At 41.1% G+C, this 23491-nt stretch overlaps 1 protein-coding gene across 1 annotated transcript; it reads left to right on the top strand.

Moving 5' to 3' along the window:
- Nucleotides 1–16592: 16592 nt before the first annotated feature.
- On the top strand, nucleotides 16593–22637 carry LOC144531744 (uncharacterized). Its single transcript, XM_078272013.1, has 3 exons — nucleotides 16593–16706; nucleotides 19124–19578; nucleotides 20126–22637. Exons 2-3 carry the CDS (start codon nucleotides 19265–19267, stop codon nucleotides 20589–20591), a joined length of 780 nt encoding a protein of 259 aa, XP_078128139.1. The 5' UTR covers nucleotides 16593–16706; nucleotides 19124–19264; the 3' UTR covers nucleotides 20592–22637.
- Nucleotides 22638–23491: the final 854 nt, after the last annotated feature.

Raw genomic sequence — 23491 nt, 5'->3', positions numbered from 1 at the left:
TCAGTTCCCAAACTCTTATTGAGTTGTTAAAAAGAAAGGTGATGTAACACAGTGGCAAACATGCCCGTCCCAGCTTTTTTGGATGTGTTGTGTGTGTGTGTGTGTGTGTGTGTGTGTGTGTGTGTGTGTGTGTGTGTAAGAAGTAAGTAAGAAAAGTAAGTGAAAGTGCAATTAAATTGATGAAAGTCATGAGTCAGACAAGCAGTGAGAGGTTTGATTCAAAGCTTTTCATTTCCTACAGTCAGATGGACGTGTCTGGCTAGAAATGAGAATTCATTGTTTTTGTTGAGGAACTGAAGGTCAGTAGACAGCCCACATCGGTGATATGCAGACATACATGATGATTGTTGTTTGAAGTGATTAGGTGATCAGGTGATGCATACACTATATAATGCCATCTAGACAAGGGGTAGCTATTTTTCTACCTTGTCAGACAAATATTGGGCAACATTGCCTATTCTGACATCTTTACAAATAACCTACAATAATTGGGAATGAGCCCAAAAAAAGGTCATTTTGTTCCTTTAATGATCTGTAATTTAATATTCTATATATTCTCTAGCTGGCACAGCTATTAAAAAAAACTGAATTCAGTTCTTCTTTTGAGGATTATTAATCCTTTGATGTCACATAGTATGTGTATACATATATCCTCCAGCAATAATTCAGTTCATAATATGCTTTCTGGCTGTTTCCCTTTTAACCAGGTCCCCAGGAAGTGCATCAAGCTTTGAAGCCAATTGGACACAATGGCCAAACAGTGGAGTTGCAATTTCCGTTGCTGTCACGTGATGCCCTGGGGCCCAAAAATACTTTTTCCCGTACACTTACATGCGAAAGAGACGTCTGTAAATCAGTTGCCAGACCTTCCTCCACAGCACTGCAGAGGAAGCTCTGGCAAGTCCACACAGCATTCTGGCTTATTGGCATTTCTTTAAACCAATCACAATCGCCTTGGGCAACGCTAAGAGCCGGACGGAGCAATGTTGCCTCTGCAAAGTAGCCTCAGGAAGGAACTTGTTTTGGTGGAACGTGTACATTTAAAAGTCGTTTTAGTCATGCAAAGAGAAAACTCAGATTGGACAGATAGTCTAGCTAGCTTTCTGGATTTCCCCTGCAGAGATCTGAGGAGCAGTTAATCATAGTCCTCAAAAATCCACCAGAGTTTAGAATTCCAACACAAAGAAAGCGGATGGTGACGGACCAATCCCGTAAATGAAACATTGTTGATATAGACTAGTAAATCAGTGGATACGTTTTATTTTCAAGCGTAACAACCCCCACAAAATGACTCGTTTCACTTTCTGAATTTGAACCATTTAGTCCGAGTCTAGAAGAGCCGCACCATTAAGTCATATAATCTCCATTCAAATTAGCAGAGCACTAAACCGGAAGTGGCCGGCTCAGATGGCGGGGGTCTCTAGTGCGGTCCTTATGGGCCCCGTAATGCAGCACTGATCATCCAGGTAATTTTATACGAGGAAGTTGATCTTTTTTGGCTTCGTGCTCCATAAGAATGAACGGGGCTCCGCCTCGAACGATGTATCGAAGATTATTGCAAAAACAATCTTAACAATGGTCAAACTGAATGTATCTGACCACCTTTAAAATATGTGGAAAGTTCATTAACAAAACTATCTTAACTCTTAACTCAAGATCCACTTACTAGCTCACTCCAGACTATTCCACCATATTACACAGTCTTCATTGGCATATGGAGTTGTCACAGAACAATCCTCACCATGAAATCTGTTCAAAGATCCATCCACCTTGACCTCTACGTCACCACCATGAATATGAAAACAAAATTGGAAATTATTAAGTCCACTGAACCACCGTGTGATGAGTGTGAGGCATTTCTGAAGCATTTGGTTAGAGACTAATGAAAGCATTTTAACCCACATCTCATCTCCACATTAAAACCAAACCAAAGCTGACACTAAGGTCCACTTTGAATCACCAGGCGTGAAAACAGATCCAAAAATAAACCCTCAGATCTCCAAGGTTTTAAGTGTCGAACAAGTTGAGGAGATAAAACAGTGTTTAATTGCAAATGTGCACTGTGACCACACATCACGAGGTGTTAATGGATGCTCACATTGGTAAGTGGGTGTTAATCATATTTTAACAAACCTTCATTGAAATCATTATGAAGCACACCAGGCTGTTATGATAACCAAAAAAAACAGCAAGGAGAACAACATGGCATTACTGCTGGTCTATTTATTTTATTTTGCAGCTTTTTAGCTGCAATCTCTGCTGTCTAAGATAACGTTGACCTGGCCTCAATGTGTCAAGATGGTGATGTGTTACCACTGCAGGTTTGGGCTTGTGGGAAATGGTGTTTATTAAAAACCACTAAAAACCTCCAAAATAAAATGACCACCCATCAAAGCGGATGGGATTTGAGAAATTATGACTGACATTTTCAGATGCACTCCCTTTCAGTTTAGGGGAGAAATGAGTTTAACCCTACTGTCAAATTTGACCCATTTTCCCAAAGTTTCTATAACAGAAATTTGGGTTTCTTTCAACCAATTTGTCAAAAGAAAAAACGTGGACGGTTCCATACAACGCTCTTTACAAGTAAAATAAGTTATGAGTTCACTACTTTCATTGGATTTGGGTGTTTTATTCAATTTTATAGCATTTGAAACAAAAATTGATAAAAACGTTGAAAAACCCCCGACAAAAACGTCAAAAGAAGCACAGAAAAAAATCCACAAAGACATCAGGAAAAGTGAAGAAATGTGGAAAAAAGTGTCAAAAACATCGTGAAAAGCCACAAAAGCGTCGAAAATTACAACCAAAACGTTGAAAAAAAAGAGTTATTTTAAATTTTGACCCACAAAAATTAAAAGTTGCATGGTCGACAGGGTGGACAACACAAGGTTTAAGTAGAAGTTTAAATAAATCATTTTAACAATTTCTGAGAGTAAAATGTCAGGCGGGTTAAACATCTCAGTTCAGAGAGCTATTGTGACTGACTAGTGATAGCATGTTCCTGGCTAGCTAGGTTGTTAGCGATTATTTAGCTACAGCAGTTCCAATCCCACTAGGGGTGGGACTAAATATCAGTATGGCAATATATTGTTGTTGTATGTTGTCGTTCTTTGTGCGATACTAGAATTGATACGCTGGCGCCAAATATCAATTTCCTCGCTCCCAGCGTCGCTACTTCATGGCTCCTCCAGGTGGCGCTCAACACATGAATGAGGGAAACTTCAACATAAGTTAATTGTGCTGTTTTTTTAACAGTTTGGACTTGCAGTTAATAAAGAGAGAAAATCTGCACTTGACCTTTTCATGGTGCCTGTTTAAAGTGAGACCAATACTGTGATGTATCAATATACTGTAGGAATGTCTAGCAATAAATTTGATTATTGCAGAATTTCTGTATCGTGATATTATCAGTATGTGGTTGTATGTGTGTGATTTCTGTGATGGTGCAAGATATATATATTGTAATTATTTTTTAATGTACTTTTTTATCCGTTAGAATATTTTACTTGTTTTAATGAAACAAGCTGTGTGACGGCACTTTTCATTAATTGCACTTAATGTTACTTGCACTACTTTCTTCGTACTTGTTTTCTGTTTTATATTGCATCTGCTCTTATTGTTTACACCATGGAACCCAATTGCATCCCCCTTTATACTGACTATTGTGAATGGAGTGAATGACTTTGAACCTTTTTCATTTTGTTTCTCTTTTTTTTGGGTGTAATGAACAGAGCAGCCTCTTGGGGACATTAGCAGGCCTCGAGACTTTTAGTCTTGTTGTGTGTGTGTGTGTGTGTGTGTGTGTGTGTGTGTGTGTGAGAGCTGAAGGGTTTGGGAAGGTGAAACTCTTCAGTGCTCCTCAGTGTTTTCTCTCTGACACAGAGACGCATTAAACAGCTGCACCAATTTCCACCCAAGCTGCCCGATGATTGCCATCAAGAGTCCTAAACAGCTCGCATTTTGTCCTCTACTTGTCTATTAAGACTCTGTTCATTCTCAACCTGTGTGTTGTTCCTCGGTGAGGGGAGGGGAGAGGGCCACGGCTCAGTGATCAGAGATGGACTCCTCACTGCTGTGTTTGACGTCTGCACGACAGGCAATTACCTGAAACATACGGCGATACATTCTGTAACGGATAATGATGCCAGCCTTTGTTATTCAAATCATTGTATTGACATCTTTCTTTGTCATTTTATTCGTCTTTATTTCTTCCCCTGCTTTCCTCCCTCCTGTTTTCCAAGTAGCGACATCACTTTGAAGTATCAGGCTGGCGTTATGTTAAAAAAAAAAAAAATCCCTCCTACTAATAAGTTAATTATTAGTTATGTTAATTAAATTAATAAAACTCATAGAAGAGACAAACGTCTGCAATGTGTAACATAACTAATTGTGGTCAAAATGCTAAATGTATTGACAGGTATAATAGCGCAAGGTCTGCTTACTAGATTTTTCTTTAGCTTTTATCACATCACATCTAGGGATGGGATTTTAATTAATTTCCATATTCGAGTGCTCACATTAAATGATTACAGTGAGTACTTGCAAAAAAATCTAACATAAGAATCAGTGGTTGATGCATAGACTGTGTAAGTGAATCCAAAACATTCTGATCGCCCCCTGGTGGCTGGCTCCAGTTAGTCCCTCCATGTTAGCGGATGGGATATGGGCCAAACTAAAAAAATGTACACGTAAAAGTACACGTCAAATAAATGTTTTATAAAGATGGTTTCTGTCATTTTAGGTACTTAGGTACATTTTTCTGTTAAGTTTGGTTTTTATTAGTTATTTAATGCTATAATAATGGAGTGAAATGTGATTAACTCGCATTTGGTCGTGCGAGTGTATGGGCGGGACAATACAGGGCTACACTGCCGGATCCAAAATTACAAGATGACAGCGCCCGTATCCGGGATATTTTGGCTTCACTTTTGTTCTTTGTTCACATATAAGTTAAGATATTAAAGTTTTATTCATGTTACATTTAGTCACAGTTCACAATTATAAAGCATAATGTAATTAACGTTATGTGGTGAATGTGAGCATGCACTAGCCCAGCGCTGTTGTCTGTGGTCAAAACAATCGTACATCAATCACAATCGTGTTGAACGGTGTTGTAAAGTGAAAACGTTACTGTATGCATTGAATTGGTGGCTGGCATGAGCCACTTGTCATAGTAGCATATCGTAGTAAGACATTGACAGTTACCTAGCAAATACAAAGAAGTGACTATTCAATATAAATATATTGACATCCAAAATGAGTACTTAGGCCAATCCCTAAGCACATCTCATCATCTTGCTCAGTTGTCATCACGTGCACTTAACTTGGAACACAGGTTCCATTCATTTTTGTTCAATTTCATACATATACATACATATTTATTTATTTGCTGTTAATGTAACATTTTGGGAAGTAATATAAACTTTCTTGCCAAATAACAAGACAGATCTAATTTATCAATGAGTGAGCTTTAGAGATACTGGTTAGCCCGGTTAGCTGCTTCCTCCTGATTCCAGTCTTTTTGTTAAGTTAAGCTAAGCTAAGCGTCTCCTGGCTGTAGCATCATATTTATCAGACAGGTTTCAATCTTCTCATCTAACTCTGACAATGGGCCAATTTCCCAAATTGTAACTATTTTCCTTTAAGCTAACATCAATTAAACTTGCAATTCCAGTCGATCAAAGATAAACCAAACATCTTTGGGTTTTAGACTGTTGGTCAGACAAAACAAGCAACTTAATGACATCAATTTTCTGACATATTAAAGACCAAGCGATTAAGTGAGGATTACAATCGGCGAATTAATCAATAATGAACTGTTCCATTCCCACCTCAGAGCTTCAAACACTGAGCGGCCTTTTTACTGAATGCTTAGCTACGAAACTAAATATTGATATCTAACCCCTCAGTAAGACAGCAAATCAGTGAATTTCCCAAAAATGTCGGGAGAGGCTTTTGGATCGAGATATTCAGCTGCAAGTGTGTATTTGAGGCTGCAGAGCGGCGCCACCCTGACGGCTGGTCAGCGCAGGACAACGGCTGACTGAGAATGAATGTGGACAGCTGAGCGACCGCGGGGCAGCCCTGGCCGAGGGTCCTCGTCTGATGACCTTGTGCTGTCTGCCATGGAAAGCTGATCTGACAGCGCAAGGCCCGAGGCGGTCGACACACATGTGGGGAGCGCAGACAGCCATCAGGACGCAGACTAACTGATGTGGTGTCAGGAGGACTGCGAGGCGTCGGGACATTAACAACAACACTTTGCACGTCAATTAAACAATTAGTGCTCTGTTTTTATCTTTTCAATTGGCAGTCCAGAGTTAGTCTGATGAGTAGTCCAGACTGTGACCAGTTTTGGAAGAAGCATCCAGATCATTTAACAAAGTAAAAGTACTAACTATGTGTTTAAAACTGTGCTCCTTACATTAAATAAAACGGTCAACGTGATTTAAATGTACACCGCTGTTGCATGTTACGGTCACATGTTTAAAACGGCAGTAAATACAACTGTCATGTCTGTTGTTTTGGTAAGAGGATGTGTTGCCTCTAAAGTTCACTAAATAACATATCTCGTTCCATCTTGTGGTTAACATGGTGTCGCCAGGCAACCAGTCCTGCACATGACCCTGGTGCAACAAATTATTAAATTTTTTATTAGGGTTTTGTTGCTTTGCGAGCAGAGAAGCATATTGCTGGTGCACAAACATGCAAGTTAGCTTAACATGTTGGATGCTGGAACAAACTGTTGGGCCTTCACGGTGTTGTGGGCCCAACTCAATGATACACCAATTATTGAGATGGTGCCCTGATGACCCTGCACTCTTACACTCAGACAGAAATTTATATTAAGAAAAATCAAGGGACATAATTCAGGTATGGAAAAGGTTTCTTGTCCCAGAAGGGTTGGCTATTTGTACCAGATATACAGTGATTGTGGTTGGACAACTGAGCGGGCCATGGCATTCAAATGAAACTGCCTTTTAAGCCAGTTGGACCAGCCACGTAAGATGACAGAAATGTCTGTAATAGTACATTATTACATTAAACACTACATATTTGTGAATTTGGGTACATTTTATGAACCAAAAAAGTCTGACCGGCGGTCCCCGGAGCACTGACACCGCTGTTTCCTGAAGAAGGCAGCGGTGTCAGCACTCCAGAGAGCCGGGGATGAGAGCGGGCGGGTGGGGTCAGATCTGTGCAGAGCATCGGAACAAAAACACCGACAGTATGATAATCACATCTAAAACACAAGATTCACTCTCTGTGGTCTCTGTGACAAGAGAAATACTTTTAAAGTACTGATGTTTAAAAATACAAAAATACACAGAGCTTAAAGGAACACGCAACTTATTGGGACTTTAGCTTATTCACCGTAACCCCCAGAGTAAGACAAGTCGATACATACACTTCTCGTGTCCGTGCGTGTTGTAACGCTGTCTGACGGTTCCACCAGTAGCTTAGCCTAGCACAGAACCTGCAGGTAACTGGTTCCAACTAGCCTACTGCTCCGAATAAGTGACAAAATAACGCCAACATGTTCCTATTTACATGTTGTGATTTGTAGAGTCACAGCGTGTACAAAAAAACCGTAAACAAACTGGGAACTATATTCTCAGAAAGGCGAAGCTCTGCTACTTGGGCGGAGTGATTTGCTTTGCAGCAAGCCTTTCTGAGAATATAGACGGTTAGAAGATGGCTGTGTCTCATGTTACGTTGTTATTTGTACACGCTGTGACTATACAAATGTTGGCGTTATTTTGTCACTTATTCGGAGCAGTAGGCTAGTTGGAACCAGTTACCTGCAGGTTCTGTGCTAGGCTAAGCTACCGGTGGAACCGTCAGACAGCGTTACAACACGCACGGACACGAGAAGGGTATGTATCGACTTGTCTTACTCTGGGGGTTACGGTGAATAAGCTAAAGTCCCAATAAGTCGGCGTGTTCCTTTAAGGATCGTAGCCCCACCAAGGGGGAAAGTCACGCCACTAACCCCCTGTGTGAAACAAATCTCCGCTGTGTCTCTCTCCGCCGTGTCATGATGTAAACTCAGATGTATTTTGATTGGCTGTCAGTGTTTCTGTCGTTCACCAAATCGCTCTGAAAGTGATCGCAACGATATCGTTCTCCACTGTCGTTATCGTCATAGTTGTGGTGTGGACTTCACCATCCACTTGAGTTAGAACGATTTTTAAAACTATAGATTTATAGTTATCGTTATAGTTATCGTTCTTGGTGTGGACGGCATTTTAGGGTACGTTAGGTCAGGTCTAGTCAGTGGTGTCGCCTGTCATGGGGCCCAGTAGATTTCTGCAACACAGCCTGATACCCACTGCAGGCCATAATGCTATAATGACATAATTTACAATGAATACTGGGCTTCAATAGGAATGCTCACCCAACTTTAAGCACATTTAACATTTAGTGTTGATAACTGTGGATAGATTAAACAAACAAGATACAATGTGTTGATTATTGAGCTTTAGAGGTGCAAGTAGCAGATTATTATATCTTCAGACAGTGCCAGGGTAGCTATCTAGGATCAATCCACCGTTGGTTTTGTTCTTTGGAATTTGTTGACAATAACAACAATACAGAATTGCACCAGCCGTATCCTATAACCAGCAAAGTATGGCACTGTAATTGCTCCTCTAAAGCTTGGGCCAGGACAGAACTGACATCAGGAAGCAACACAAAAACACATTTATTTCAGTGGAATTCACTTTTCAATAATTAGGATTCAGAGATAACTTGTCAAAAACAGCAAGTCCCTCTAGGGTTTACATATAAACATATGAGAAATGAATCCAGTCACAGTTTTCCCATAATTTCTCCAGCTCATGAGTCATTTAGCTACATTTTAGAAACAATAATGTTTTGATTAAGCATGTAGCATCTAGTCCTGTTAACTCAATTTATACATCCCTCAGATATGTATCTGTTAGCCGTGTGCTGTGTTATTGAACTAGACATTGATGGCCACTTTGCTCCTGAGCTGTCTGAGCTCCAGCAATGGTTCAATTTCCTGATATCAATGTTAACACATGTATCACAGAGTTTATAATTTCCTTCCACAAAACAAATTCTCTATCTATGACCTGTACACGATATTATTGACAATCACTGCTCAGTCCCTGATGCACTGGTTGATGCTATGTTTTCATACCCAAAACACTTTATCTTATTTCATTTAAACCATTCAACTGTTAACCATACACTTTCTGTATATGCTGTGATGGTCAGGGAATTCTTCACACTGCCATGTCTTATTTTTGCCTAAAACTGTCACTTTTAAAATTATTGATTCTAAAGCATATGGGAGCATCTATGAAAAGAAGTAAGCTTAGGTCATTAAAACCTGCAAACTCCCATAAGCAATACTGAGGACCCAACTGCAGTGTCCTCAATGCTAGCTATGTCCCTGAATCACAACATGCTAATACTCACATAATGAGGCTTGTTAGCATTTTGAGACTACAAGAAATATAAAGACCATACAGTTGTGACAGACACCAATTTGTGTCTTACACACAGAAATAAGTGAACCATAGAAATGATCTGTTAATGCAGAAGGAAAAGGTTCAGGGGCTTTTATTTTGTAGGTGTGATGGCTTTGCCATGGCATCACTATTTTTCTCTCTTTAGGAAAGATTGTATTGTCTTTTCTGCTTACTCCCAACAAGAATAAATAACACTGGGAGAATGGATGGAATAGAATAATCTTTAATCAACGGTTCACTTATTAACTTTTTTCTTTCAATTGCATCTTGTGGTCTTCAGCAGTGAATGGATGGCTCAGGTGTCCTGTCTTTAGGACGTACGAGCAGAAATTTTCAGGTGCTTCTGGTAAGTGCTGACTACTTGTGGCTTGAAGTACAGATGTTCTGACAGCCACTCAAGGGAGTCCCACTGGGATGCTTCTGGGGGCCCCTGTTGAGTTAGCAGTGTCCGTCTACTCTTAAGTTTTCATTATCCACTCCTTGTACACATTAGCCGTGTTTAGGGCTGCACAATATGAGGAAAATATGCAATACACGATGCTGTTGTTGAATATCGCATTAACAATATTACTTGCGATAAATAAACAGATATTAAAGTGTATTCAGTTCTGCATTTCTGCTGCTTTCAGTATTCTGCTACAATACAATAAATTTAATTTAAAACAAATGAAAGGAACGCATTTACAAAATTCTTTTATTTATTAAATTGAACATTGAATTGAATATAAAAGACACCACAACAAAAAGTGACAGGCTACATTTAAAGTGTAGTTTTCTGTTGAGAGTGTCTTTCGCGATATGTCGCAGTATTTCGTGATGTGTTCATTACGCCGGTTGATACCGAGATGACGATAAATTGTGCAGCCCCAGACGTTTTTGTATTCAATTGTCAAGCAAATTTGACTCACAGTGCCCCTCTAATTTGCTGCAGGTCAATGTCTTTATCCTCTATCTTACTAATGAGATAATCTGCACTGAGTAAATGCAAATTTCACTTAAAATTGGGGATAGAGCAATCAGAATTGTTCTTTCCTGATACAGATTCCCTAATTTGCAATCTGGAAACATCTCTGTGTGAGGCTGATTAAATAATGCAAAGCTGTAAATACACATCAACTCTTTACTGTTTGTCGAAACATTTACACACCAACATCCATTTTAGGGTCCGGCTAACTGTGACGTGATTATTTAAAAGGTTTATAATAGACAACGCAACAAACTCATAACAACAGACACACGGTCACATTCACTTTGTCTGATTTATGTAACACAGAGTTGATGCTGTAGGATTACTGGTGTTGTGTACAGAGAGAGAAGACGACAACAGGTGTCATCGTGTCAAAGGTGTCAGTGCCCTGTCGCCTGAAGAAAGACAGGAACTGTGCTTCAGAAACAACTCCAAGGTCCTACTTAGTGGATCTACCTCAGGGAGTGGTGAGACGCAACTGCCTAGGTCCCCTTGAAACCTCAACTTTCACGTGCAGGAACTCCCACACTCACAACTAGATCTGGTAGAGTCATAGTTCCACTATAAAACAAAACAAACAAAGTGGAAAACAAAAGAGTTGACTTACAGTATGTTCTTGTTTATGAGATTCAGTTTTGCGCACTTAATATAGAGTAATACAGAATTAGAAGATTACAAGAATTACTATATTAGTGTCTAAGTTCTCACTGTTCAGACTCAAAAGATTCAGACAGGGACAGACCTTTCAAACAAGAGGCAGAATAATCCTCTAAGGTCTGCCGAGACAAAGGCAGTCTACCCTTTTTTCTCGAGAACGGGGAGATGTGGTATTATTGCATGCTATATTGGTAGGAATCTTTTAATAGGAGTTGTGTATGGGGGGGACATTTTAGACGCTAGATAACAGTGAATCACTCTCTATTTATTAAATAACACGACAGCAGCGACGGTGGATTTGCAAAATAGTCTCAGGAAGGAACTTGTTTAAGTGGAAAACTTCAACGCCGCAAAATAAAACCCCACATACAATATTAAATGAAGTTACCTGTTCACACAATACAGTAATGTGAGCTATTTAAATTAACTGGATACATGGTGAAACGTCATTTGCTCTTACCAGTGTATCGCTGTGTGTACTTCGTCCACAGAAATCCCACCAACTGGTCCCATAACGTCCCAGTTAGAGAGTACAGTAGATGCCGTTAACATGTTCTTTACGATCATTCCCTGAAAGAACCAATCAGGCCTGCCTTATAGCACAATAACTCATTTGCTTAGCGTGTAGCTAAGAGAGTGTAGAGAGTGGAAAGTGAGGGACAAAGGCTGACAGGCTTTATCCTGGAAATGTACATCCGTTGATCCAGACTAGAGCTTAGATCGGGCCCAAAAAATCAATCCCGACCCTACCCGAGCCTGTGCACGTTGTGTCCGAGCCCGGCCCAGCCCGACACACAAACTGACTTAAACCCGACAATTTTTTAATACGTGGGCCGTTATAACTGACGTTCTCAACTACAATTCCGAGTTGTTTGAACTACAGAAATCTGTTTAGAATTATCTTAATGCGGTAATGCGTAATACCGGTAATGCAACAAGGACGTAGCATGTAAACTGCGCTGTTTGTTTATCCAGAATGGAATGGATCGCAAATGGATCCGAATGAAGAAACGTAAAAAAAAAAAAAACTCGACCCTAGCTCCCTCCCCCGAATAGTGTGGGTAACAGATCAAGGCAGCAACATAACCAAAGCCCTGGAACCATATAGGAGACTTTCTTGTCTCGATCACCTAATTGGCCGACAACAGTGCTGCAGAGGGGGGAGACGCGATGTAGCCCAGTTTACCTCAAACTCAAGTCAGTGCAGGACAGACACCCAAAGCTACAGGAGAAGCTGGAGAGGCAGAGCTTTCTCCCCACCGAATAAGGCTAATAAAGTAGTGATTAAAAAAACACAAATGCTTGTTTAAGGGCCCGGCCTTTAGACTATATCAAGTACATTTTGCGTTATATTAGCTATACGCTGAAGTGATTGTTAACACAACCATTTTCACAACAAAGCCCTACGACTGCTTTCACATTCAAATGAATTTAGTGAGAAGCACAAAGGAAGTGGCGTACAGTAGTGTCAGCAGCTTTACGCTTCAACCTCAGCTGAATGGAATAGAATAGAAAACTGTATATAATGTGGATTGGTTACATCTGGCCAGTATCTGATCTTCCTAATAAGCCGCTTTATATAGTGCACCAATGGGTCGAATCAGCGAGTCAATCAATGCCACATTCTTTACATAAAAGCCATTGCAAAACCAACCGTTGACGGATTATGATTGTTTAAACTTCCATATAGTTCCACAGGCGGTCTATTATGTGATTCTAAATGCACACAAGCTCCATTTCTCTCTCTTCCTGTCTTTCCCTCCCCCACAATCTGTCATACTTAAAGACCCTTCAAAGCATGTTGTAGTGAGCAGGATGTGATGGACATGTCTTGTATTTAACAGTGTAGGTTAAAAGTGGATGGCCATTCAATGAGCACTTAACAGCTCGCTGGTAGTCTTTAGTCATACACACAGAAAAAAGTCTAATCACTGAAGTCCTACTTCAGCCATCCGCTGCCTCTGTCGGCCGGTCGGAGCAGCAGCTCCGCACATTAGCTCATCACATGAAGAGCTCATGAATAGATTTACATCTCTGGGATCCTTAACTGGACAAATCCAGCTACTGCTTTTCACAACCCACTGGCTTTGATACACTGCCATCAGTTTTAACCAGCATCTTCATCCTCCTCACTATCATCATCATCCTTCTCTTTTTAATCGTTGGCACAATCATCATCTTTGTCATTATCAACTTCATCACCACATCATCATCGCCATAACCATCTTCTTCCTCTTTAGTGCGTCATCACTGCATCATCATCACCATCAAACAGAAAATGAATCCCTAACAATTATAGTATAACACATTCATACAGTAAGTAATAAATAGCAGCAAGCATTTATTTGTCATCTGGAGGTGAAAAGACCTCAAAACATTTTCACGTCACGGACCCCTAAACTGACACAAATTAGACGAAGGACCCCCATTTGATATGCATTTGTCCCAGGGTCCCCCATCCGAAAGCTTTATTACAGATGAATCCACATCTCAACATAACCACAATCCTGGGAAAACTTGATACTATTATTAAGGGTGCAATTTGTGAAAAAAGCAGAGGGGGGATGTTTTTTTTATCATGCACAACAAAACATGCAAGAAAAATATCCCCCTTTCAATACCATGGATATAGTGCCACTCAGCCAGCCATGCCAAAACACTTATTTATGAACTTCAATAACCGATGGTAAATAATCTCAAAATGAAATCGCACACCAGAGTATCAACCCTAACCCTAACCCAAAATACTTTCCAAACTTCCAAACCACAATCTTTTTCCTAAACTTAACTAGTTGTTTTGGTGCCTAAACTTAACTGTCAGCGCCTCATGACTCATGGCTCACTTGTTCTGGCTAAACTCCACTACATGGCCCCTGAAAGGACTGTGTGTCTGTACCTGGCTCACAGTTACCTATTGGCGGCTAAACAACTGTGGCTAGTAGCCGGCGTCCTGGATCTCTGTAGCGGCTAAAAAAAAAACAGCAACTGCCACTCGGATTCTATCATTCCAAAGCACTGTAGACTGCTCACGTTACAGCGCTTCTCAGTTTAAAACACTTCTATGGTATAGGTATATAATAAATGGTCTATTGGTGAAGTACCATTGATCACTTTGAGGGAGGGATACAGTTCGTCCCCAACCGGGGATAAAAATAATTCAGCAGAGGCAGGGATATATAGACCAGAAAGCGGAGACATGCCACGCTTCCCCCCCCCCAGCAAATCGCACCCTGCTATTATTACTTGTCTGGGGGCTTCCAGGGCTTGGCCGCCCTTGCATATATGAATCTCTACAGATAAGCGCCCAGCCACCAGGCCAAAGGGTAAGGTGAATAGGCCCACCTGTCGCTTTGCTGCCCCGGCGCCTCGTTGAACTGCCACCAGGTCAGCCCGTTTGGCAGTGGTTAGCACTAATGCTCCTAAGACAATTCATTTGTTGACATTTAAAAAAACGCGGACACTAACGTTAACACAACTTACTGTATTTCTTACACTTCACTGTAACTTATTGTATTTTATACCCATCTTATTCTATTTTACCTGTAGCTGTTTTTATATTCTCTTTAATGAATTGGTTTTAACTGCTCTAATGTTTTATGTAAAACTTTATATTGCCTTGTTGCTATATTAGTAAGGCTGCCTTGGCTTTAAGTGTCCCTGGAAGCCCCTTGAGGACCCTTGGGGGTCCCCGGCCCCCACTTTGGGAACCTAGAAACTGGTCTAGATTACATGTAACCCTTTTTATCATATCATTTTTATCATAAATTATTTCACTTTTGAAATATATTCATTTAATAACCCTTATTGTGGGTCAGAGCTGCTTAATGACTACATTAATAAGTGATCTATTATCTGTAATGTATGTCCAATCGACATTCAGATCATTTTCATCATTATCATCATTATTGCCACCCTCATCTTAAATAACAAAAATGAAATAAAAAAATAATTATTATTTAATATAATTTTTCAAACAACGATAGAAACTCTGACAGCCAATCAAAATCCATCTGAACAAGATGGCACGGTGGAGAGACACACGATCATTTTTGTATTGTGTATATTGATATTCTGTCTTGTTCATCACTTTGGTCAACCACAGTTGTTTAAATGTGCTATATAAATACATTTGACATTGACACTGCGGAGAGATGTGTGTACGGGGCTACAACCCTTCAGCTCTGTGTATTTTAAACACCAGTACTTTGAAACTATTTCTCATGTCTCCGAAACCACTGTGAGTGAATCTTCTGTTTTGGATGTTTACTGATGTTTATGATTACTACAGACATTCCTGTAATCTTACGTTGCAACTTCTCCTGTATAACATGTATTATTATCAGCTGGAGCGTGCTTGTCTAACGCCACCGTTTACACAACGTTATCGTTCAGCAGTGTGGATGCTCACATCGTTATACTTATAATTATGGTTATAGTTATCGTTGTTGTAGTGGACGGTCCTTAAGAATAAAACAAACTAATTGAAGGTAACAGAATGAAAACACTTCTATTATCGTCTTTGTGGTTTTAAAAAAACAGCTCCTGAATCCTTTTTCAAGCAGGTTGTCTGGGCGAATCACCTCCCCCTGCGAACTACAATTGGGCTTATGATAACAGATCTTTTAATATAGCTCTCTTCCTCAATATGGAAGGATTGTGAGGGTGGCAGGCAGGGATATTGAGTGTGAGCTAAGAGTTTCTCCCTTTCGGCTTGGCCCACCATCCAAACTTATTAGACAGATAAATGAGAGCTGCCCTTGCGTCGCAACGGGCCTCTTTTTGTGCCCGTTTATTCGTCTCCTGAATACTGGCTCAATCAGATAGCGGCCAGCCTTTCACTGCAGCCACCATCTCTCTGCATCTGTTGACCTGCACTGGCACAGCCGGGACTAATGTGGGCTGCTTTGGTGGCACTGAAACCGCCATTTCCCTTTCACTTTGAAACGCCTTTTGTTCAATTTGTTATTTTTTTTTTTCCCCAGACAAAGCTCCGATACAAAGGTCAGACCGTGTATATGTGGCTCTGTGCATCTGTGGATTTTGTTCCCTGATTTAACAAGGTAAAAAAAAAAGTATAAACCCCTTCTTTTTTGGGGGGTCTCAAGTTTTTGACTTTCATCCTAATGTTCCAGCTCGTATGACGTGTGATAAGAGGCTTTTTATTTATCCTACATGGATGGATGATGTGCAATAGTATTATAGAGCAGGGATTCTTGTCTGAAAGAATAACAAGTATCTCTTTCCTCAGCAGACCCGATTTCTGAGTTTGTGTGGGCTCACGTGTGTGTTTAGTTCAGACCCACACGCAGACCCAAAATTAAGTCCTTCAAAAAAGACATCCTCCACCAGTTTCCTGTAACCATGGCGATAGGAAGTGCTCTCCAATCACATCTCTGTATACCATTGTCACATGTGTTAGGGAAGTGCACAGTTTCCTGCTGTTTTCACTGGCTTCCTCCCGATGGTGTGTGCTCAGGATTTTGCATTTGGTCCTGGAAAGCCGCGCAGTTCCCAACTAAATATTCTATTCTGTTTTTATTACGAATGTGCCGACTACAACGCCATCAAATTTGAATAAAGTAAGTTGCAAATTTTTGGTAGCATGTTCAGAGCAACATTAAGTGAATTTATGAGCAGTATGTCTTTTTTTCACCACCATTTTTGATATCACATGTACATATCTGCTTGGTTCAGTGATTTTACTTACGAATGAAACATTGTCTGAAAACTACAGTTAAATTGAAGATTGAGATTATTATTCCATTTAATGCGTGGTTTCTTCATAAAACCATTATCATTCAAAAGGTACCCTGTTGAATTTTCGACCACTAATAAGTGCTGTGGAGCACATCATACTGATGGTTTCACGCTATTATTAACTAATATATTAAGCCTAATGTGTCAGCAAAGACAGGGAAAAAGGTGCTAGCCAACAAACATGGATGTGTACAATGTAGTATTAAAGCAGCTTTAATGGATATTTAAGGGGTCACTCGTAGTGATGAACGTTTAGGGAATTATCACCCGAATCTGCAGCTCCCCTCGACTTTACAAGTAAGTTATAGGGAGTTACAGCTCATTGTTTTACAGCTGTCCGGCCCACAACTTTATTGTTTTGGTTCACTCTCATGGGATATAACATTGTTTTCAGCCGCAGCAGGCAGCGGTATTCAGAGAAAAAAGCACTAAAACCACTGTACACTACCTGCTCAGCACCAAAACAGTAGACAGACACAGTTAAGAGACTAGCAGGTGAACGTAGTGGAGCTTTTAGCAGCTAAAGAGACAGATATTTCCCTTAGTAGTTGGTAGAGACCCAACTAGAGCTAAAAGAGAGAGAGTACTGGACTTACATTCATCAGATGGACACAAACATGACTCCAAATGGATTGTAATGTTGCTCGTAACTGCTGGATGTGTAAATAAGCAACTATTTGCTGACAAGCGTGCCATATTAATTTAAAAGGTGATGACATGTCAGTGTTGTGTTCACAACTTGTGTCCGCTGTCCCCAAAACATCAGTTATTGTAGGTTTAAATATAAAATCAAGCTTTTAAAATGTTTTATTAGGAAGGAAATGCACTCAACATATGTTACGCTCGGGACACACTGGCTTCGGAAGTGCCGCGAACTGCAATGAAGCAGATCCATTTTCATTTCGGCGCCCATGTAATCCAATCTGTCTGTTTATACCGGCTGCGATCAGGAGTGGAGCGCCTGCGCCGGCCCGCGCTGGCCCGTACGCTGCAGCGACCGTTTCAGCGACTCCTGGAATGTGTCAAGCCAGGTTGGTAATCAAACACAGGAATGCCACAGCAGCCTGAAAATAAAATAAAACAGATTTCAAAATAAAACACCCAGGTCTGTGGTGATTTTGGCTGTCTTGACTTCTCAGCTGTGTCTATAGCGAGACAGTCGATCAGGCCCAGAGAGAGATGGACGGACAGACAGAGACTGCAGCGGGCCACACGTGTAAAACTGCATGTATAGTTGCGATGAACATTACATTATATTATGATTTCATGAGGTTATAAACTTACCCATGATGAAATAAATCCGTTCTGTAGAGTGGAGAAGAGCGGGATCGCTTTGTGACCTCCGCAGAGAAATGTGCGTCTGGTGTGAACAGCCAGGCACCCAATCTGGCCTCGCAGCGCTTCGCAGTCAGTGTGTGCCTAACGTTAGGCCCCAAGGATACACACACATTGCAATACAGTGAAAACAGTGAATGTCAATATAACACTGTGAGTTTACAGAAAAACTCCACAGGGTGCCTTTAGGTCAGGTCATTTGCGAGGACTATGGTTAGCTGCTCCTCAGATCTCTGCAGGGTAAATCCAGACAGCTAGCTAGACTATCTGTCCAATCTGAATGAAAATAAATGTTCTGTTGCACGACTAAAACAACTTTTGAATGTACACATTCCACCAAAACAAGTTCCTTCCCGAGGCAATTTTGCAGCGGCACCACGGCTCCGTCCGGCGCTTCGCTGCACCCAACACGATTGTGATTGGTTTAAAGAAATGCCAATAAACCAGAGGATTTTTTTTCTCCCATCCCGGAATGCTGTGTGGACTAGCCAGACTGCAAGCTGTACAATTCTCTCTGACCTGATTAATTCTTTGACCAGAGTTATACTGGAAGCAACAGAATAAACAAAAGCTTACAAGACATTCAATTCACAAGTAGATTTGCATAGGCTCAATACTTTCTGCTCCAAATTAATCAAAAGGTGCTGGGTCAACCTGGGCAAAAGGTCTCACTCAGTGATCAAAGTGAAATGCTGAGCTAGAAAAAAAAATGCAGATTGACTTAATTAAATCAGTTTACACTAAAGGTTGTTGATTAGGTAAAATAGTGTTTAGCACAGTCACAATATCATACAGAACAGTAGGAGTTTGATCAGTGAACAGGGAAGAGAATATTAGGATAAGATTAAACTCTTAGGTGCTTCATTTTGAAACAGGCAGTGATTGAGAGCCTTTTATGTTACAGAGCATCGGACATTTAAAGCCATCTGAAGCCACCTCCTTGGAGACTCCTGCTTTCTCAAAGTGTATTCAACATGTGGGAATAATTTACATCAAACTCTCAAACACTCCACCACTCATTCCCACTGGATCAAACCTGGCAGTGATGCAGGCTGGTCTTCAGGTAACCAGCAGCACCTCTCTCCAGATCCCTCCCAAGCCCGGGACTGCTGTACTCAGAAACCGACACCCAATCCTACTGGACACCCTCCAGCCAGTCCTGGTCCAGGTCATCATCAATCCTCAGCGAGGTATGGAAGGACCCCTACAGACACCACAGCCCCCCAGGACCTGCAGCTCACCCGGACCTTCTGGGAAGTCCTGCTGGAGCTTGGATGCCAGGGTGGCCGTGCTTCTGGTGACTCTGGCTGGAGCTGTAATCCTGCTGCTGCTCTACAAACTCCTGCGGCTGAGACACAGGTGTGTACATGTCTTTCCACTTTTCCAACCACCACAACTCTAGTTTTGGTTGAAATAAACACATATATTATTTACACATTTACATGTGAAAATATTTTGGCTCTATACACGCTAAAAGTATTGTTTTTTTTAAATGGAGTCTGGTGGGTTTAGTGCAATCGACCTCAGAGCTGTTTCTGGTTAAACAGGAAGGTCTTAAAGAGGTTTTTAAAAGGCCTATCTCTGTAGGGATCCTTTTCATACTGTTGTCAGATAACTTTCAGTGGCAAAAAAGCACTTTCAGTGGACCAAATGCACATTTGCCCCTATAGGGTTACATTGCAGCTTGGTCTGTGGCTACCGGTTACAGCGATCTTGCTTAATACTGGACCAATTTCAAAGATTGTTGTTCCTATCAATCACTTACACACAAAAACATAGGAAAATAGGTTGAAAAAAAACAGTAGTTACGTTTTAAATTAATTCCAAGAGAATGAGAATTTTACCTGGTTAAATGAAAAAGAAAATTGTGTTGGTTGTTGATGTTGGTTCGTGTTGTGTCCTGCAGGCTGAGGTTGGCCAGGGCGAGGCATGCGCTAGAGTACTACAGCTTCTACCACACCGCCACCTACACACTCAAACACGCTGCGACGTGTCAGGACCTGCCAGGCAAAAACGGGACGGTCCCTGAAGCTACACCTGTACAAGTAGTCGTAACTCCGGTGACCCCAACTGTCGTCACCCCGCTTCCACCCCCACCGGTGCCCTCTCCACCCCCACTGCCACTCCCCCCACCTCCTGTCCTGCCTCCACCACTGCTCCACGCTCCACCGTCTCTCACTCCAGCACCTGCTGCCCTGGCCTTCCCTCTCCCGCTGCCTGTGTTCCACACCACCCCGCCCAGCCCTCACCTGTCGTGGGGCGCCTGCTCAGACGCAGATGTGTACTCTCGGATCGGAGCTTTCAGGCCCTCCAGACTCTCCAGTCTCTCCAACCACTCGAAAGTCATACTTTTTGAACACTCGTCCCTCTGACCCCCCCAGAACATGACTGGAGACGTCACCAATGTGAGAAGACTGTAATGATTACCAAAAACATATTCTTCTGAAGGACTGATAATCACCGGGGGATGAGTGTGTTTGTCATGAGTACTGTATACTGTATGTACGCAGTATACGTATATTCTTCTTTAAAGGGGCTGTACTCGATATTCAGAACAACAAGTGGTCTGGGATTAGCCTGACAGAACTCACCATTGGCAGAGCTCAATCCGAGCGGGCGGGATAAACGGTTGTCTTTCAAATTCCCTCTGCACGCAATAGGATAGCGCTACAAGCAACCAGAGAAACGCTAGTTAATAGATTAAACTTTTTGATTAATCTTCCTTTTTTAAGAATTACTTCAGTGCCGTTCTTTGTTCTTTTCTCAAAGAAAAGTCTTTCAGAGTCGCGGCCAAAAGCCAATTCGAAAGACCGCTGTTCGCCAGCAGCAGCAGCCATCTTCTTTGTTTTCAAGTAGCAGGGAATTCACGCGGAACCGTCGCAACTCTGCCGTCATTATGTTAAGCCCGCCCACCTACTCTATACACGATGTGATTGGCCTGACTAGAGTTTGCTTTGTCCAGCTTGCAAGCCAACGGAGAGTTGTTAGACGACCCTGGCTCCAAATTACATTTGTTGCCGCTAGGGTACATCTAGAGTTCGAGGCTAGTCTGGGATTGCTTCCACACAGCTCTCACAGACCGTTCCCCAACTTGTCTAATACCCGCGCTTTGTCACGGTCCTCTGCGTCAGATACTGACACACAAACCACTCAAATGCACCTGTGAGAATTTAAGGTGACCGGACTTAAAAGTCAAGACAATCATATCTAATTACAATAAGTTAGTGAAAAAATATGAATTGGTGAATTAAATTGGTAATGGGATTACTAGTGCTGGGTATCGTTCAAACATCTCGATACCTGTACCGATACCAGTATCGTGACTTCGATACCGGTTACTGAACATTACTTTTTTTGATACCAATTTCATAAAATCTATTTTAACAAAAAGAAATTACAACATTTCACATTACAGCACGTCTTTTTATTTATTTTTCAGCTCCTACTACCTGAGCCCGGTCGCTGTGCGTAACGTAGAGTTTTTCCTGCGTGCCTCTGTGACCTGTAACGTTAGACAGCCAATCACAAACATTATAAGATCTAAGATCTCGGTAGAAGCATGCTGCATGCTTACTGGCTCACTTACACTGATTAGATTTACTTCTAATGTTTTGAAATTTGGTATTGAATGACGAGGCATTTTTCCATACTATATAGGCAATTTGTTCGGTGCCCAAAAAGTATTGAATTCGGTTCCCAGCCCTAGGGATTACACAGGGCTGTATCAGAGAAAACTGATATAAAGTTAACATGGTGCAAATGTTTTATTGCATTCCATTACTTAAAAAACACAAGTAAACAGAATGTTCCAACTTTGTAATGCATCTTAGCCAAATGTATTTACTGTGAGAGAGTCCTGAAGTTTAGTACTTCATTTGCTTTCCTTAGGGACCGTTCGGTATTTACGGAATGGACCACCGGAGGAAAATAGGGGAGGGTCATGTCTTTTTATTCTTTGCTATGGGGAGGGTCATCCAACATTTTTCAGTCGAGATGGGGGGGTCACCCAACTTTTGTATTCATGAAACAGCAACATTTCAAAGTGGCTTGTTTGGTGCATATTTTTCCATGTAGCTATCAGTCTCGGCTCTCCTTCGCTACCAGATGGGTCTGACCCATGAGTTTGCTGGGGGGCAGGGGGAGCTGCCCCTGGTGGCTGAAACGGATAATTGCATTGTTTAAAAAAATGAGTGGAATAATTACGTCTGACATGATCAGATATTTTATAAATATCTTAAATAACACAAAACAACTAAATGGTGGTAGGTAATACATCTGATTTCATATACTGCTTTAGTAAAAAAAAGTATTACCTGGCTGACGATGGCAGCAGCAGGACGTAAAAAACGAAAATGACTGTTGCACTATGTCTGGACATCTTACCGTGCCAAGGTTGCAATAAAGGTTTCTAAATGTCACATTTGATGTCATCTTACTAATTAATTGCGGGTTTTGTGTAGATTTGGACTTACATACATTTATTCCACTTTGTTTAAAAGTTTAGAAGTGGATGAAGCCTAGTGACGAGTCCATAGCAACCAGTTTGTGTGTTGAATGTTACCCAGAGTGCCTTGCTGAATGGTCTCAATATTTTATTGTTTTATTTCATGTGAATACTAGTTTACTAGAGGAGTAACTTAGTATTTGAAGTAATGCAGTAATGTAGGAAGTATGCATTTAGTTTCCATGCTTATTGTGTTTCCACAACGTTGTGGTTGTTGTAGTGAGTAAATCTACTGAAATGGCCACCACACCATAACAGAGGAGTGTGACGTGTCAGATGAGAATGCAGAGGTTTAGTCACATCTGGCTGTTAAAAAACAATGGGAATCTGTATATTTGCCAAGCGCAAACCAGTACAGAAGGTATTGATAAATTGTTGGGGGAGGGTCATGCTTTTTTTCAAATCGTTTTGGAGGGTCATAGAAATTTTTTTACTGGCGAGGGGAGAGTCATGTCTTTTTTGGCTAAAGGTCCCAAAACTCCTCCGGTGGCCCCTTAAATAAATAATGAACAGTCCCTTAATGCGGATAATTTATATTCCTAAGATATGTCTTCATTTCTTTTAACAGTGTAGGAGCCCATTGTTTCCCGAAATGGGAGGCATTTCCTTAGCCAGTTTTCCATGGCATGGTCCCTCCCTGTTTCACATCATTAGCTGCATTCTCTGTTTCCTTCCTGACTCTCTCTCATGTAGCAATCTTACTTTGCATTTCCTTCACTTACAGTCAGAAATAATGACTCGGAAGATGTCTCTTTTGTCTATTTCAAT

This window comes from Sander vitreus, chromosome 16 (assembly GCF_031162955.1).
Source record: "Sander vitreus isolate 19-12246 chromosome 16, sanVit1, whole genome shotgun sequence".
Classification (NCBI taxonomy): domain Eukaryota; kingdom Metazoa; phylum Chordata; class Actinopteri; order Perciformes; family Percidae; genus Sander; species Sander vitreus.
The sequence above is the reverse complement of the archived record's forward strand: the minus strand, read 5'-3'. Positions and strand labels throughout refer to the sequence as shown.